The sequence below is a fragment of the Ambystoma mexicanum genome, chromosome 11 (genome assembly GCF_040938575.1).
Source record: "Ambystoma mexicanum isolate Mex_15411 chromosome 11, UKY_AmexF1_1, whole genome shotgun sequence".
NCBI classification, from domain to species: Eukaryota; Metazoa; Chordata; class Amphibia; order Caudata; family Ambystomatidae; genus Ambystoma; species Ambystoma mexicanum.
In genome coordinates, this window is record NC_090934.1 from 947,240,338 (window position 1) to 947,258,033 (window position 17,696).

Genomic DNA, 17,696 nt, shown 5'->3' on the forward strand with positions numbered 1-17,696 from the left:
CGGGTCACTACCGAAGATAGCGTTGAGACGCGTGGACCCGCAGGGGCGTGACAAATTTATAGTACGTGCCACGACGTGAAAGCTAGAAGGAGTACAAGCCCTTCGTGACAATGACCATGAGGTCCAGAAGGGGCAATTTCGCCAGGTCATGACAGAGAGGGCAGAGGAGAGCCGGAAAAGAGTATCCAAGGGGATGGATATTTTTGGTCTAGTAGTGTTTTGGGGGAAAGAGCAGTTGGGGAACATTTTCGGAAAGATGCAAAGGATATCAATGAAGTGAGGGAAGACGCCATGGTATGGATGGCATCCTCATGAGAAAGGGAGGGAGAGTGTGGCTGGAATGATAGTTTGGGAGTGGATGGGAATGGTGTATCAGGTGATGGGTCAAAAGCGATCAGGAGGTCCAGCAGTTAATCTCAAAATACTAACAATATCATCAAAGATAAAAAAAGGTCAAAAACATTTACACCTTAAACACACAAATTTCATCCAGGAAGTTCATCACAACAAAAATCATGCAGGGGTTCTCCCCAATTATGAACATACTCCACCAATCTTCCACCGACAAGGTTTTAAAATGTTTGCCAATGTCACCTAGATAGTTAGTTCTTAAAGATGTTAGGCCATTGCATTATACAACTAGATGTTTTGAAGATTCAATCAATTCTCCCTTTTGACAGAATCTACAATACGATTCAGACTTCTCTATCTGCTTCTATACACTTAACACCTCTCTGGTAGGCAGTAGATTTAGATGTAGTCGCATAAATAGATCCCGCAAATGAGGACATGAGAACTTAGATACATATACCGGCAGTTGGTTGATAGCTCTCCTTTCAAGTACCAAATTCAACGATAATCTATATGTACTCCTTTTGTCCTGTGTATTTATCCAATCTTGTCTCAATATTTTATTTTGAACCTTCTCAGGATTTATCATTAGTACCTCCACAGACAAATTTAAGCTATTTAACCAATTTCTGCACTTCAATTTCCAGGTGTCAAGAAGCCATTTGCTTCTCCGATTATCCCCATTTCTTAGGATCTCAAAATGAGGGAGTTTATCTAGCATAACACACTTACGAAACAAAGCCAAATATGTTCATAAAATGATAGAATGGAGTGATTGCATGCCTATTATGTACCTAACTAGTGTCATCGGTAAACTATTAGGAAGATGGAGTACCCTTTTCCAAAAGTCACCCTCAAGAATCTCCCAAAATTGACACGGGAGGTTCAAAGCCGCTTCAACTCCATAGGTCAAAATCAGGATCACCTTCTGTTTACACAAGGTTACAATCTAGCACATTGTAAACTTACCATACTTCTTGTGCAGCACCAAGGCTCGGGGTGTCAGGATTTTTTTTGTTGAAAATTTGGTTTTATTGAAGTTTTACAATTATGACATAATTCAAAATTAATGCGAGCATTGGTATATATCAAAGTGAGGTCACAACTCCCCCCCCCCCGACCCCACCTCCCACACCCACCCCCCCCCATCCCATGGTTTAATGTTCGATAAGAACAACAGGGTCCAGCACATCGTCTGAAGATGCAATACGAGCATAGGGTTGCTTCCGAAAGAAAGACGGTGCTCAAAAAACAAGGGCCAACATATAAAAGTCACATTTCCTGTAACAATCGATCTCTTCCCACTCCAAGGGGGTTGCCCCGATAGTATTGTTCCCAATAAGAGGACCGTCTGAGCTGATTACTTGTGCCTCAGGCTATTTTCCCATATTTATCAAAAAATGGCAGCCATAGGGCCTCGATGTTAGATTTGGATTCATCGATCAGGTGGGTTAGATACTCCATATCATAGATTGCCTGTGTTTTCGCTACCCACTCCCCCTCCCCAGGAGGTCGGGGTGATTTCCATTTTTGGGCCCAGCAGCATCTTGCCGCGACCAACATGACCTGCAACATGTGGTCGTATTTCACCTTGGGGCCCCTCTAAACCTCGATGCCGAACAACACCAGCCAGGGGTACAGAGTTCTCACCATTCCGTCTACTCCTCTTATCCATGACAGGACCTCACTCCAGTAGGTCTGTGCCACCTGGCACTTCCACCACATATGGACATAATGCCCCTTTTCAACGTGGCATTTCCAGCAGTGGGGGTCGTAACCTTTTCTCATTCTGGCTATCCTCTGTGTGGGGTAGTGCCATCTGTGTATCAACTTCAGGGCCTGGTGGCGGTATTGGGGTGCAGTTGTGGAACGGTGTGCCTGCCTACAAATCTTGGTCCATCTTTTTTCCGTTATGGGGGTGCCTAAGTCCTTCCCCCATTGTACTTGGGAAGATGGGGGGTCCCGTGGGGTAGAGAACAACAAAAAGCTATAAAGCCGCGATATCACTCCCTTGGTACCTTTGTGTGTTATGAGGAATTTCTCAAAATCGGTTAGGTCCCGCCTCAGTGTGTCACCCCATCTGCTCTCTGTAAGGGCACCCTTAAGCTGTAGGTATCGAAAGGGGGAGAGGTTAGGGAGGCCCAGAGCGTCCTTCAGGTCACCTAGAGATATAAACACCCCATCCACCCAAAGCTGTCCGGCCCTACAAAGACCCACCTCGTACCATTGCTGGAAGGCTAGTGGTTCGTTGATCCCTTCCCAAAGTGGCAGAGCCCAGATGCAGCTTAAAGGTGAGGGCCACGTTGTGAGTTATCTTAGGTAACCCCCTCCTTCCAAATAGACCACAGCACTCCCAACACTGGATGTTTTAATACCCTTCTCGGGATAGATGTCTTGGGGACCCATAGCCACTCGTCCAATGTGACCGGCGAGAAGAGTGTGTTATCCAGTGTTACCCATTGTTTCTTTGGGCCAGTTGTCAAGTGATCAACAAGGACGCGCAATTGTGACTCCTTATAATAAGTGTTTAGATCTGGGAAATTAACTCCACCCTCATCCTTGGGTCTTGTGAGAGTGTCATAAGCAATCCTGTGGGATTTACCGGCCCATAGATAGCGGAGAAGGGCCCGCTTGATCTCTAGGAGAAATTAGTTCGGTATCTGGGTTGGCAGCATTTGAAACAGATATAAGAATTTGGGGAGGATTACCATTTTGATGGAGTTGAGGCGAGCCATCCATGAGAGGCTGGATTTTGACCAGCGTCCCAGGTCGTGTTTGATCGACCTCCATAGGGGCGGGTAGTTTACCTTAAAGAGATCTTCTAGGTGTGGTGGAATTTGGATCCCCAGGTGAGAGAGTCCCTCTGTTTGTTTACAAAACGGAAGGTTATCGATGTATTGTCTCTCGGTCTTGATGAGGTGGCCTGCCGGGAAAGCCACTGATTTATCTACGTTGGCCTTATAGCCTGCCAGGGAACCATATCGCTCTAGACTATTCAACACCTCTGGGACTGATTGGGATGGTTTAGAGAGTTACAGGAGGACATCGTCGGCAAACAGGGTTATTTTGTAGTCAGTTCCCCCTATTTTAACACCCTAGATCTGATCGTTAGTCTTGATTGCTATAGCCCAGGGATCCATCACCAGGGCGTATATGAGGGGAGACAGTGGGCATCCCTGTCTTGCGCCTCTCTCTAAAGGAAAGGACTCCGACTCTCCTCCATTGACCACCACTTTAGCGGAAGGGCGGGAGTAAAGGGCCGTCATCCATCCCCGCCACCTGGGTCCCATCCCCAAGGACGACAGAACCCCCTCCATGAAGGCCCAGCTCACCCTGTCAAACGCCTTCTCCGCTTCTAGAGACAAGAGAAGGGCACTGTCAGATTTCACTCCATTTGAGCTCAGTATGTGCAGGGTTTTGCGCATGCTGTCTGCTCCTTGTCTATTTTCTACAAAGCCTACCTGATCGGGATGGATCAGTCGGGGGAGACACCTTTCTAGACGTGTCGCCAGGATCCTGGTGAAGATCTTGGCATCTGTGTTCAGGAGCGAGATGGGCCTGTATGAGCCACACTCCGCTGGTTCTCTGCCCGGCTTAGGGATAACTGTGATTATGGCCTGCAGGAATGTCAGTGGAATGGTTTCTAAGGTTTTGATTTGGTTAAATAATTTGGTCAGTGGTTGGGTTAGTTCGGACTGGAATTGTTTATAGAAATCCGCTGTGTACTCATCTTCTCCCGGGGTCTTGCCTATTTTAAGCTTTTTGATGGCCTCTTCCACCTCCTCCTCTGTTATCTCCTTGTCTAGTGTCTCCCTCTCTAGGTCTGTGAGCTTGGGTAGGAGGTAGTCTTCAAGATATTTTCGAATTTCATCCAGTGATTCACCCTCTTGTTTAGTGTAGAGGGCCTTATAGAAGGGCGCGAATGATTCGGCTATGTGTTCAGTTTTTATCTGGGCCTTACCCGCCCCGTCCTTCACCTTTTCTATGTGTCTGCCTGCCCTGTTTCCCCTCAGCCTATGTGCCAGAAGAGTTCCAACCCTGTCGCCCCTCTCATAGTATCTCTGCTTCCTGTATCTCATTTTTTTAACTACCTCTCCAATCAGGATTGTATGCAGAGCTTGTCTCTTCTCTCTCATTTCACTCAGGAGGTTTTCGCGGTCTATGTTTCCCTTGGTGAGCTGTGCCCTCATGGCCCGCAGGTCTTCCCGGATTCTGGATTCTATCAGGGCCCTCTCTCGCTTCTTGCTCGAACCCTCTGCGATGAGGAGACCCCTGAAGGTGGCCTTCGCTGCCTCCCAAACTGTAACCATTCGGACTTCCCCTGTGTCGTTTGATATGAAGAAGGCTTCTATTTCGTTCTTAAGGAATTCCCTGAACACCTGGTCCCTCATGAGGGTGTCGTTACAGCGCCACCTACGTGATTTCACGGTGGCTTGCAACCGCCATTCCATAACGAGGAGTTCATGATCCGACCAGGTCACAGATTCAACTGTGGGGTTTCCAACCTCTCCCCCTCCCTCCTCCGACACCAGCAGCAAATCAATTCTGGTATATGTTTGGTGGGGAGGGAAGAAGAACGTGTAACTCCCAGGGGTTTGCCAGAATTTGCGCTATACGTCAAACCAGTAGTACTCTTGTAGGAGGTCCCTCAGGGCGAGATTATCTTTTGTGGGGGCTTTTGGTCCCATCCCTTTGGCTGACCACCAGTCAAGATGGGGTTCTGTAATGAGATTGAAGTCTCCGCCCAGGATTGTGGCCCCCTCGGCCCACCCGTCCATGACCCCAAGAACCTTGTGGATAAACTTGACTTGGCCGGCGTTGGGCGCGTACAGGGTGGCTAGTGTGACTCGTGTGCCTTGGGCTGACCCCTTGATCGCAAGAAATCTACCTCCAAAGCCCCTTTTCGTCTCTACATCAGTGAGATGCAGCGATTTACCCAAGAGGATACCCACTCCCTCCTTCCTTGAGGATTTGTGCGAGGCCCAGAAGTTTCTACCTATCTCCTTTCCTTTGATCGTTGACTCGGCCCCCCTTCTATAGTGGGTTTCTTGTATGAAGAGGGCCAGTAATTTCTGTTTGCGGAATAAGTTACTTGTGAGAGACCGCTTGTTTTGCGAGTTGAGACCTTTCACGTTGAGCGTACCGATCCGACCTTCAACCATGGTCGTCGCTATCCTTGCCCTGTAAAGCCTCAGCGAGTGCCCCCGTTATATCATCCGTAGACTTGAACCCCAGAACCATGGCATGGCGTTCCCTATTTCTTTCCCCTCGCCCCTCCCCTCCACCCTCCCCGGTTCCCCATTTCCCTTACCCATTTTGGTAGGCGTCCGTCCCCATCGCCCGACATACATCGGGTTTAGTCAACGAACCACCAGGGCCGCTGCCCGGGCCCCGAGAGAGAAATAGTGTGGATCGTACCCTCCAGGTTATACCTATAGGAACATTTTACAGGTTTAGTCAGAGTCCAATCCTTCTACAAGACCTCCACCGCCCAAGCCCCCTCTACTCCCGCTGCGTGTCTTGTGTCGCATAGGGGCTGGGTCCAACCATGAACTAGCTTCCAGTGTGAATCGGGGGGGTTTTCGAAAGGTCTCGGGGGACGCACCTGGCCACCTTCTGACAAACGAGAACACCACCACTCATTTCGGCATAAGCCTCGCCACCTGTGGCAACATCACAATACAACATAACACGCCCCCAAACATGGAGGGGCCCACGAGGGCCCAGCGGGCGAATGCAATACAATACAATAACATCACATTTCTTTACTTTTTCCCCTTCCCTCTTAATCATTCGGATCCATCGCGCAGACCTTGGCATCAACAAAAGTGGAACAAATGTTTCTCCTCAATTCGTCAAACGGCCACGGAGGGCGAGTGAGCGAATGAACCACAACAGATCGGCACTGCATTCCTTTTAACTTCTCCTCTGTCCGATAATCATGCGGGTTCTCCATGTCCCTCCGAGGGGTGCCTGGTTTTTCTGAATTTCCAGGTGCCCTTCACTTTGGGTTTCCCCTGGCCGAGGTCAGGGCCCCGTGGGGCACGGCTCGGGCCTCCGTCGGATCCGCCGTTCTCCCCCGAGGGCGCGGGGGGGACCCCGATCAGTTTGTCGATGCCTCTCTGGATGTCCTCTTCTGTAACGAGCTGAAAGTTTTCCCCTTGCCATTCAAAGGATAGGTAGAATGGGTGTCCCCAGCAGTACCGGACCCCCTTCTCCTGCAGCCACCTAGTGATCGGACCGCATTTTTTCCTCATTTGTAGCATGAGGGCGGATAGGTCCTGGTAGATTGCCACCCTGGAGTTGTCGTATTGTATCTCTCTTAGGGTTCTAGCTCTTTCAAGTATTTTTGCTTTGTCTCTGTAATAGTGGAACTTCGCAAGCACGGAGCGTGGGCCCCTACCGCCTCCGCCAGCTCGATGAACCCTCTCAATCAGGATGGTTTCCCCGGAGTCAATTCCCAAGACAAGTCTGATGATCTCCTGCACTTTGCCCTCCAGGCCGGTCTGGGTCTCTCCCTCCACCTCCGTCAGGCCGAAGAATCGCAAGTTACATCTCTGTTCCCGATTTTCCATGTCATCCACTTTGAGGCGGAGTTCCCCCTCGCGTCGCTGCATCTCTTTAAACCTTGTCTCCATCTGAGTCTCCAAGAAGACGGTGGACGCCTGGTTATTCTCTACCCCTCCATTCTGTCCTCCAACGTGGAGACCTTGGCGGTGAGGTCAGCCAGCTTGGCTCCCATGTCCGTTCTCATCCCCCTGATTTCGTCTAGATTGATGTCTGGATATTGTTCTGCATGGTGTTCATGTCGGAGGTTGGCGTAGGTGGGCCCCAACCCCCCCCCCCCGACAGCCAGTACTCACGGTTACTCCGACGTGGGGCCGGTGGGTGCGTTCAAAGGTCGCCGGTAGTCGCTGTGGATGGCAAGTAGTAGGCCCCTAAATAGGGTGGTGAACCCCACGATGGGCCCGGCACGCCGCAGAGGGGCCCAGGTGCGCTTCCGCGTCGGCCCGGGCCTATTAGGTGTAGGCCTCTGAGGGTTGTGTCGCAGCAGCAGCCGGGGGGAGTCCTTATGGTAGTTGTTGCAAAGATGTTCCCCACCGCCGGAGGGGCGAGGAGAGGAGGGGGCCCGGGCGAGCTCCTGCGATGGCCCGTGTGGAAATACACAGACGTGTGTGCGGCAGGCCGGGGTCCGGCCGCGGAGGCCCGGGGCGTACTGTCGTCCAAAACTGCCGCAGCGGGAGCTGAAGGTGGGCTCGTCGGACGAGGGCTCCGGTCTCCGAGGGGCTCCCACGAGCTTTCAGCGATGCCGGCAGAGGCGGAGGGTGTCTCTTCCTCAGATTGATCCAGGCGCAGCGCCCATCCGTGGGGAGGAGGGGCCCGGCCACGGAGCTTCACCTCGTGCGCGGCACGGGCCTGGAGGGGGAAGGGGGAGCGTGGAAGCTCCAAGTCGAATATCTCGGGGACCCGGGCACCCCCAGAGCTCGGGAAGGTATCGCTGGAGTCCCCAGGATTTCCTCCACCTGGATTCAGCCCTTTGTCGGAGGATAACGTTCCTTTTATCGCAGTTTACTCCACAAATCTCTCGGGGCTTCAGGGGAGCCAAACGATCAGGCAGCCATCACGCCTGCGCCCCCTGGTGGCCTCCAGGATTTTACATTTTGATCTCAATGACAGCATCCATCCTTTCTCATTAAAACTGCAATTAATAGGAACACCCAAGTAAATGAACAAATCAACCCGGGACAATTTGTCTTTGCCCACATACCACTTAAATCTTGCCTTTTGCTTACTCTGTGCATTAGTTAACACCATTATTTTGGTCTTTTTTAAGTTGATTCAAAGATCGTTCTTTCCAATGTATATTTCAAGATGGTTTAATCTTCGCTGTAATCCTATTGATGTCTGGTCAATCATGACCAGATCATCAGCATATAGGATCCACGGAATAGGCCATTCATATATTTTTGGAGGAAAAGCTTTTATTGCTTTCTGGCTGTCACCCATGTATGACAAGTATAAGTTGAACAACACCCACGTACCTCAGGGCGATCGACTCTCACCTGGCCTTCCGCAAAGCCATCAAAACCAGGCTGTTTGTCTGCCCTCCTGCTTGACTTCGGCCTGCTCGCTAACGGCAGATGTAATCATGTTATGATTCTGCAACTAAGCACCTCATGTTCTCTATGTATACACTTACGTACACTTTCTTGTTCAGCGCCTCGATGCCTGCGGGCTGTAGCACGCTCTATACATTTAAAAATAATAATAATTATCCCAGTGTTCAAGAAGGCCGACGGGGAAGATTCTAGAAACTATCGTCCAATCACCATCCTGGACATTATTAGAAATATATTTCCAGCAGTCCTACTACGCCATCTAGAGTCCTGGGCGCCTGAAGGGGGAAGTTTGGATCCTAGACAATCTGGTTTTGTTAAGGGTGTTGGCAAAAACCTCAACCTCTGCCTGCTAAATCTGTTAAAATTAAGAGCGATCAAGACAAAAACTAAAATCTACTTGGTGTTCATCGATTTGGAGCAAGCTTTCGACAGTGTCAGCAGGAAGAAACTGTGGGGGAAACTACGATCTTGGAAGAGTCCTACGGATTGTATATGTGTATTGCTCACTGTGCTCAGAGAGGCACAGCTCCACCTCAGTGATGAGATTTGACTAGGCCGAAACACGTGTCTGGGGTTGCTGTTGGTACTCTTGTTCAGAGGAGAACTGCCTAGCATTTCGGTGCTGGATGCCCTTTGGCAGGACAAATACTGATATGCAGGGACATTTGTCCTTTGTAAAAGAGACTGTGAGCTAAAGACTTGGTTGAGACTCTCCCGGGGGCCATCCACCTAAGAACAGGTCAATGGTCTGTGTTTGTGCCAGTAGAGGGACTCACAGAAACCCCCTTGTTTTGAATATTAAGTAACGCTAGGTCTCACCCTAAATTATCAAGAGAATCCAGACGTGGACCCCTTGCTCACTGTTCTTAGAGAGGCAGAACTCCACCTCATTGATGAGGCCTGACTAGGCCAAAACATGTGTCTGAGGTTGCAGTTGGTACTCTTGTTCAGACGAGAATTGCCTAGCATTTCGGTGCTGGACTGCCCTCCACTGTGAAAGGGATAGTGAGCTAAGGACTTGGTTGTGACTCTCCCGGGAGCCATCCACCCAAGAACAGGTCAATGGGCCGTGTTTGTGCCAGTAGAGGGACTCATAGAACCCCCCTTGTTTTTCATTATAAGAAGGGTTCTGTTGAGGGTTAAGTTCGAACTTTATTGGAACTACTATTGCGCCCTCTTTTGGCATACCTTCTATTAGATGTGAGGCCAGGCTTTGAGAGAAGGTCAACCGTGCCTGAATTAATCGGGATCGAGCGGTTACCATTTATGGAATCACTCAGTCTCCTTTGCAATGCTATTGTTTTCATTTTGGCTATATCACGCGATAGTTATGCCGTCAAAGTCGAGTGCTGGCCCTCCAAGGTATTCAGATCTGAATCATGTTCAAAATGAGTACTCATCCGGTTAAGGATCTGATCAGGCTTATTAAAACGCTTATATTTTGGCGATTCAGGCCAGCCAAAGATGTATTACATGAAGGCACAGTCCTATTCCAGGTAAAAAGTTTAATTTGATTACATACCAGTCCTCTCCATAAGTTCCCCTACGTGCATAAACTGCAGGGGTTAAAAGGTTGTGATAACATGGTATGTTATCATTAAATGTTCTCCATTAAATACGGTACTCACGTCCATTTTTATTGAGCTCATCGAGTTGAGAGCCACCTCCATGTCAAAGCAGAACCTTGTCAACTGCGTGATGGCTGTCTCCATAGCGTCTGTGGGTCCCCTACTTACCCTTGTTTCCATAAATGCTGTTGATATTAAAGTGCCGACAAACTCTCCCTCTCCCTGCACGGATAATGCAGTTACTTCAGTTTTTTCTGGCATTACCGAAGCTCTATCAAGAAGCGCACTATCAGTGTCAAAAACGTTGTTTATCTCTCGGTCACTGGTGGGAGGAGTGCTCACCTCACGAAAGCTTATGGAAGCGGGCGGTGGTGCAGCTTCATCCCAAAGTTTCACCTGGGGGTAAGTGCAGGATCCACTCGATGCCATGAGCGTTAACGGCTTAAGAGCTCTCTGCTAGTGTTCGTATCAGCTCCTGCAGTCTACTCGCACGCAAGTGGTTTGTTTAAACTCTTGCATCGGGGACAAGTAATGTCGAGGCCAGTCTCGCCTTCTCAACTGCACAGACTGCAATGACTGCCCAACTCAGCTGCTCAACTCCAATGTAATTAATAGATCAGTACCTTCCATCACGGTTAAATAATACGACACTGTTGATCAATATGATAAGCTAGTGAATGGTTAAAGATCAGAGATGGTTTATTGACGGTTGGCTGGTGATTATACAAGTAGTGGGAAGTGAAGGTAAAGTAATTGGATAGTGATAATGACTGCCATCTAGTGAAAGGGGCAAGGAGGGCAAGCAAAAAAAAAAAATAAACAGGCAAAGAGGTCAGATCCTTTCACTACTGCCTTTCGGCTTAATACCCAGCGAGCTGGACTAACTACAGGAGTATGTTACTGGCAGCGACCTGTGGCATGTGGTGATAAAATAAATAAATAATTATAATGCCCAGGCCACAGTGTCTTCTGTGACATTCCTTCACGCATTGCAGTGAGCACAGGCGTATATCTTTGTGTAATTATCAGCTTACTCACAGGTACAGTGCTTTCTCCTAATGTATACAGCAAATAATCTATTAAGACCAAGAGGCACCCAGTGTGATGGACAGTGCAAGCAAAGGATGTGCTTAAGCATGGCTTGGCAGATGCCATAGAGAACACACTTCTCGTGGTGTCCTAGCACACGGTATGCACACAATGTACGTTCACAACTGATAGGTGAACTTCCAGGAACACTGCACACAAAGGGCCTTACTCTAAAGCAGCCACAACCTCCTCCACTACTATAGTTGTTCTCGATATCTGTCTGTATCTTATCAATCTGCCATCCCGCCACCCATCCCAGCCTGGATATTTGTTTGAAAAATAAATGTATGGCAGTCCAGCTGTGATGATTTCTTTGATTTCTTTAATGTATTCAAATGTATTTTTGTATCAATGATGCTCACATTTCTAAAGACAAGCCTTGGGCTCAGCGTACCTAATGCCCACAGATTAGCCTGGACCCGGGACTTCAAGGAGGGTGCGATCTGTACTATGATTGGGGATGATGGTTTGACTGATGGAAGCATACAGCCCCCAAAATGCTCCCCTTAGCCCATGGGGTTTTCAGGTTTGAATGCTCGCTTGTGCGCCATGCACACACTCAGAGCCAGGAGCAAGTTGGGAAGGGAAATATCTCTTACTGGTAAGTCATGACCAAAGAAATGCATTTAGGAACGTAAACCGGAATGTTAAACCTGTGCCAAGTGAGTTCCATCATGGAGCGAAAGCACAACCCCCAAGTCAGCGATTGGGTATTCATGACCATGAGAAGTGAACAATGGGCTTTTGTCGCCAAGGGCTGTACTGTCAACTATAATGAGACCTGATTGTGTGAAGGACCCAGACGACCACATTTTTAAGGAGCTCTTGGAAGAAACTCTGAACTTCTGAAGGTTGATGCTCTTAAGAATGCAGGGGCAACGGTGTGGTTGAATCCCGGAATCAAGGGTGATGGAAAGACTATATTCTGGCCTGAATGGTTCCTGGGTGGGATAAGGTGGATTGCTGACCTTTTCAAAAATGGGAAATGGCTGACGGCCAGGGATGTTAAGGAAAATTGGAAAATCATTGGTTTTTCGAACTCGGATTATCAGAAGCTCAGGACACCAATTCGGGAAGTAGAGATAAGCGTTGGGTTAAATATGGAATGTTTCACTACTAAATCAAAACAGGGTGAAGGGGGCTTGGCCAGCAGGGTATATCGTCAGATTGTTGCTGAATATAAGGAGAATGTTTTGCTGAGAGATGAGTGGAGTCGGAGAATTGGATGTGATATTTCGACTGAGCTTTGGTTGAGAATGTGTAAAAATGTAAAACTTTGCTCCTTAAGCCTAGGTGAAAGGTCCTGACAGATTAAAATTTTAAACAGGTTTTACTGGACCCCTGAGCGATTGTGGAAGAGAGGACTTTCCGACACCAGTGACTGCTGGGGTTCTATGCATCAAGTTGGGACTTTGGAACACATGATGTGGGATTGAGTGAGGGTGCAAGGTTTTTGGTTGGAATTGGGTGTAATTTGCGAGCAGGTACTAGCAGAGAAAATTGATTTTAAGGCTCTGATATTGGGAGGTGATGAATTACTTGAGGAATTGAATACTTGTCAGAAGAAATGGTTAGTTCGAGGTGCGATGATGGGTAGAAATTGATTCTAACTAGTTGGAAATCTGCTGTTGCACCGTAAATTGATGTTTGGATTGATGAAATGCATGAACTGGCGGAGATGGAGAAAACTATATAGAGGAGGGAAAGGAAATTCTCTCTTTTTGACAAGATTTGGAGGAAGTTCATGCTTTTGTACTAGACTTTTTTTTATATGGTTATGGACCTGAGAGGGGTTGGTGGAGGGGAGGGGCTTTTTAGAGTGTATTTACTATTAATGTACATAGTTCTGCTTTACTAAGTTTAATATTCTGTTGTTTTAGTGATGATTTGTTTGTAAAGATGTGCCATTTATATGTATTTATTCTGAATATCTGGAAATAAATGCTTTTTTAAAAAAAGAAGTGAAAAATAGAGCTAAAAGGAAGAACCCATGTATGTCACTGATGCATGTCGTGTGTAACTGCATGAGCCCCATACTGTGCTATACATAGAGCAATCGTGTAGAAAACGGAGTACTTTCTGGAGTTGTCATGTCAGGAATCTGCCCTCAATATTATGCAAATTATTTGTGAAGAGAAAAACATGCCTCAGTGTGGGAGTTGGCACGTCTAAATGACTACTAGTAGAAGTCCATCTGGCACAAGTAAGTCAAAACAGGGGGTCACTTATTCTGTCTCGAGCATGAGTTGGCTGACATATTTTTAGCTTGAGGAATATCTCTGTGGTCGGAGGTGCATGTCTCTGGCTTGTGTGACCCAGGTAATAACTCAGTCCATCGGTACGGAAGACATATGTAACTTGAGTGATGGGCCTGCTGATAGGAAGAGTGACGACTAAATACATTTGGTGACCTGCATGTTAGCTCTTATTACAAAGGCATAAGCCTGCAGCAGAGAAAACCTGATGAAATCGTTGTGTTGGATTTTTAAACCACAAATAACTCAATTAAAGAATCTGGCGTCCAATACCGAAATCTTTGTGATCTGTGTAACGTCAGGTATAGTTCCAAAATCTAGGGGCTGGGCCTGTATGATGTGTGTGTAACCGGAGGCTTATGCCTGGTGTCAGATCTGTGTAAACCAGGGGTAGCTTTCCTGTACTGGTCGAGCATGTCTGATCTCTGATATGTGTCACCCCAGACAAGTCTACTGTTACATTAAACCATGTTATAACTAAGACTTCTAGTTTTCGGTTTTTACTGATTTTTACACATAAATTCAGACGGAAATCAATCTGCTTTGTCGGTATTTATTACTAAAAAGGGAAAAAAAGAAAAATAGGTATTTCTGTCTGGAGCTCTATGATGTCACTCATTCATTGCAGGCCAATCGCATTGCAGATTGGCAGCATGGAGAGTGTAAACGTTGTGTAAAAATAGCATTAAAGTTAATCAAATTGTTGACAACATTTATCGGACCATGACACTGAGCTGACGTGAATGCCTGGATGTTTTGGACTACACCTCCCACGATCCTTCATCACTGACTATTCTGGCTAGGGCTGATGGGAGTTGAAATTTAAAAACCTGGTGTGGGGCTGCATAATGAGTAACTATGGTCTCATGACTCTTTAAGGTCTTGTACACTGAGGAAAAGCTCTGCTGTCCAACTCATGCCCACGGCCTACCTCAATTCTTGGGAGAATCCAATGCTTTCTTTTGCGTCAGCTGTTTGTCTGCATTTAGCGAAACATTGCAAACAAACTTCATCTGGTCACAAAGGGTTACATGTTTTTTCAAAGTATTTTTTTCATCTAAGGAATTTTTCACAGAAAAATGTTTCATCCAATGTAGATCATTAACACTATTCTCCGAAACCCTGTGTACCAACTTTTATTTTTAACTGTAGATCCCCCCAAACATCTGTTTCGCGCCCTTAAATACTACCCAACATTCCCAAATATTTTTTTTATTGGAGGGCCCCCAAAACCCTGTTTTCAAAATGTAACCATTTATCCCACCCAAACATATATACATATATTTTCGATAAAAACTTCAGTGAAAGAATTTTTCGTCCAGCCAATCCAATCTGGTTCCTTTCATCCATCTGTGGACTGGACCATGAGCCTTTGGTTAATGGTGTGTACTGCAGCGACTACACTGAAGAGGGTGGTGATTTCTGCTGTGCCCTTCTCCCTCCAGCTGATGTTGAAGAGCTACGAAAGTCTTGGTGCTGGAAAGACCTTGTGAGGGATCACGGCCATCTTACTGCAACATTATTTTTGTAGTGCATCTCTGTATAACCACTATTCTTTCTGCACTCTGCCACCTTGGCCAGCCCTTTTATTTTTCCCATTTTCTTCTCAGGAGGGAAAAACATGCCCCGCCCTTTTTCAGGAAAATCCTGCTATGGCCTGATTTCTCTGCTTTTGGTGGACATAGTCAGGTGCCTGTGCTAACCCCTCTACCCTGCCACATTACCTTGTATAAAGGCCTACCTCAAAAAACATGAAAACCACATCAGCATGCCACCTCATCACCTGTGCAGACCATATCTCACTCAACTGGTATGACCACGCCGTCATCCCACTGTCGATCTCCCATTCAACGCTGGTTCACAAAGGTCAGTGAAAGAATTTTTCGATGAAAAAATATTTCAATTAATATTTTTAATTGAAAGATCTCTCGACGAAAAACATGTCAGTGAAAAGACTGTGTACCGTCACAGAGCAGGACCATCTTAAGCACTTTTGGGGCCCAGGACATGGACACCTTTGGGGGCCCCCTCCACGTTGCTTTTTGTCTAATGAGCCAACCTTAAAAGATGCTTGCCAGAGCCTTGCAATATCTGGTCTGCTCGCTTCTGTCTAGAACCCCTTCCACTCAAAAGGCCTACATAAAAAGAAAGATCAGACAATGGTTAAACAATGCCACCAGCATGTGAGAAGGTCAACCTTTTCAGAAAAAAACAGCATAGTAATTAATGTTAGTAATATAAGATGATTTGACCAGGATCACTGTATTGTCTGCTGGCAAAGCGAGGATACAAGCACGAATGTTTTGGCCCCACAGTCTTGAATTTGGATACCTAATCACCTCTCATTCTAACGCTTTGGGACAAATTCTCCAAAACATTTTCGGCGGAAGTGAGGAGATGAGTTAGCACATCGCCTCGTTTGCACCAATAAAAGTGGCAGCCCAATTCACAGAGGGCATCTGAATGAGCGCATTTTAAGTGCACTCATTCAGATGCCCTTTTCCCCCCTTTGCACGTTTGTTCGAATAAGGGAGTGTTTCTGGCCATTTAAAAGCGCTTCCAGAATTCACAAACAAGGCTGTGCTTAGAAATGCCCAGAAACTTAGGTCTTCCCCCGGTGCCTTTTCAGAACAGGTGCACGGAGAGGTGCAAATCCTGGCAGGGTGATTTCTGACTTGATATGTTTTTGAAGTGTGGCAGTGCACTTTGCGCCACAACTAATGTAAGCAAAGTGGCTGGACAGTGTATCTTTGTGCCACTGTACAGCCCCTTCTGAAATGTGCAGGTCACCTTTGAGAATAAGGTGACCTGTGCATTTCTAAAAAAATACCGCAAATGAAAGGTGTGCATTCTCTGCGCTCCTTTCATTTGCGCAATTCTTTGATAATCACCCCATTTATGTGCATGATTGGAGTCGATGGCATAGGGTTTACATCTCCACATCTCAACAAACTCATTTATACACCTTCACCATATTGATGGATGCTATGTTAGTTTTTATAGCAACCACTATCTGATGCAGACACATTGCTGATAAGAGCACCTGTTGTGCTACAAAATAAAGTACATATGCATGCAGGTTTATCATCTTCTGACATAGCAAAGGCAGAGTCATTCTTGCTGGAATTTGCTAATGCAATCTTGCATATGAACACAGATCTCTGCAATGAGTGCTTAAACCACTGAGCTAACTTCTGAACCAGTGCAGCATTCACATTTTCCAAAATGCATTTAAACTTTGGCTGTTACAAATCTTCAATATAATTCCCACAGAAAGGTGAGAATGCTACAGGAGTTGTGCCGTAAAGAACGCACAAACTATGAATACCACTGAACACAGACAGCATTACAGGATGAATTCATCAGAGCAGAATGTACTTGTCAACAACAGACAGGCAATAGGCTTGGAGCCGCAGCAGCATGCCATTAAATATCCTGACATGTGCTATTATTTAAATTTGGTGACGAATGGGAACTGGATTATTTCAATCAGTGCCCCTTTTGCCCTCCCAAAAAGACCTCTCTGTCACAGAGGGCAAACCCTTGATTAGTCTCCTGGAAAACCCTGGATACAAACAATGCGACACAGGAAGCCCAAAAAGCAGTGCCTGCCGGCAGACTCACCTGGTAGGTCAAGAGCTCTGTGCCAATACAGTAGATGATGCATCTCCTTCCCTACGGACAAAGAATTGTAGCAGGTGTTGGCTTGCACTGCCGAAAAACAAGAGATCCATGCCCCAGTTAGAATAGTTGCTTTATTTTCCATCTGATCAATTTATGGTCGCAGTTTGAATTGACTCGATTTGACAAGGAATTCACAAATACATATTTGGTGTGATTAGATACATTTTTTTATTTGCATAGTAGTTATATTATTGTGTATCAAAGCACTTCGAGCTCTTTCGTTTGCGTGATCTGTTCTTGGGGTTGTGTTATGTTGGGTTTGAGGTGGACAGCAAGGGATGGGCTTTTGTTGGTGTTGCTGATGGTGCCAAATACAAATAACACATGCATGGCAACGTTACTATTCCAATCGGGAAACGCTAGTCCAATCCAAGTTTGAACTTTGCATTCTGGGACTTGTGGTCCTGGGTTTATAAAGGGGAAATCCAGGACTACGAGTCCCAGAATGCAAAGTTAAAACCATAAATGCACTAGTGTCTCCCTACGGAATGGATAAAGCTGGCATGTAACATAAGAAATCCTGCTTCTTTGTCAAATGTTACAGAGAGTTAAAGGCTCCTGGGAGGACAAGCCGTGCTCAAACATGCCACACAACAAACACATGCATAGCCAGCAATGGAGTATCAGCA

The 17,696-nt window shown here is 46.7% G+C and overlaps 1 protein-coding gene across 1 annotated transcript in view; it reads right to left on the bottom strand.

Annotated features, from left to right (window-relative positions):
- LOC138505081 (mucin-2-like) overlaps positions 1 to 17,696 on the bottom strand; it is a 282,775-nt gene that overhangs the window by 264,786 nt on the left and 293 nt on the right. Inside the window, exon 2 of the mRNA XM_069625399.1 lies at positions 17,008 to 17,094. Coding sequence (XP_069481500.1) covers positions 17,008 to 17,094 — 87 coding nt within the window. The remainder of the gene's footprint in view (positions 1 to 17,007; positions 17,095 to 17,696) is intronic.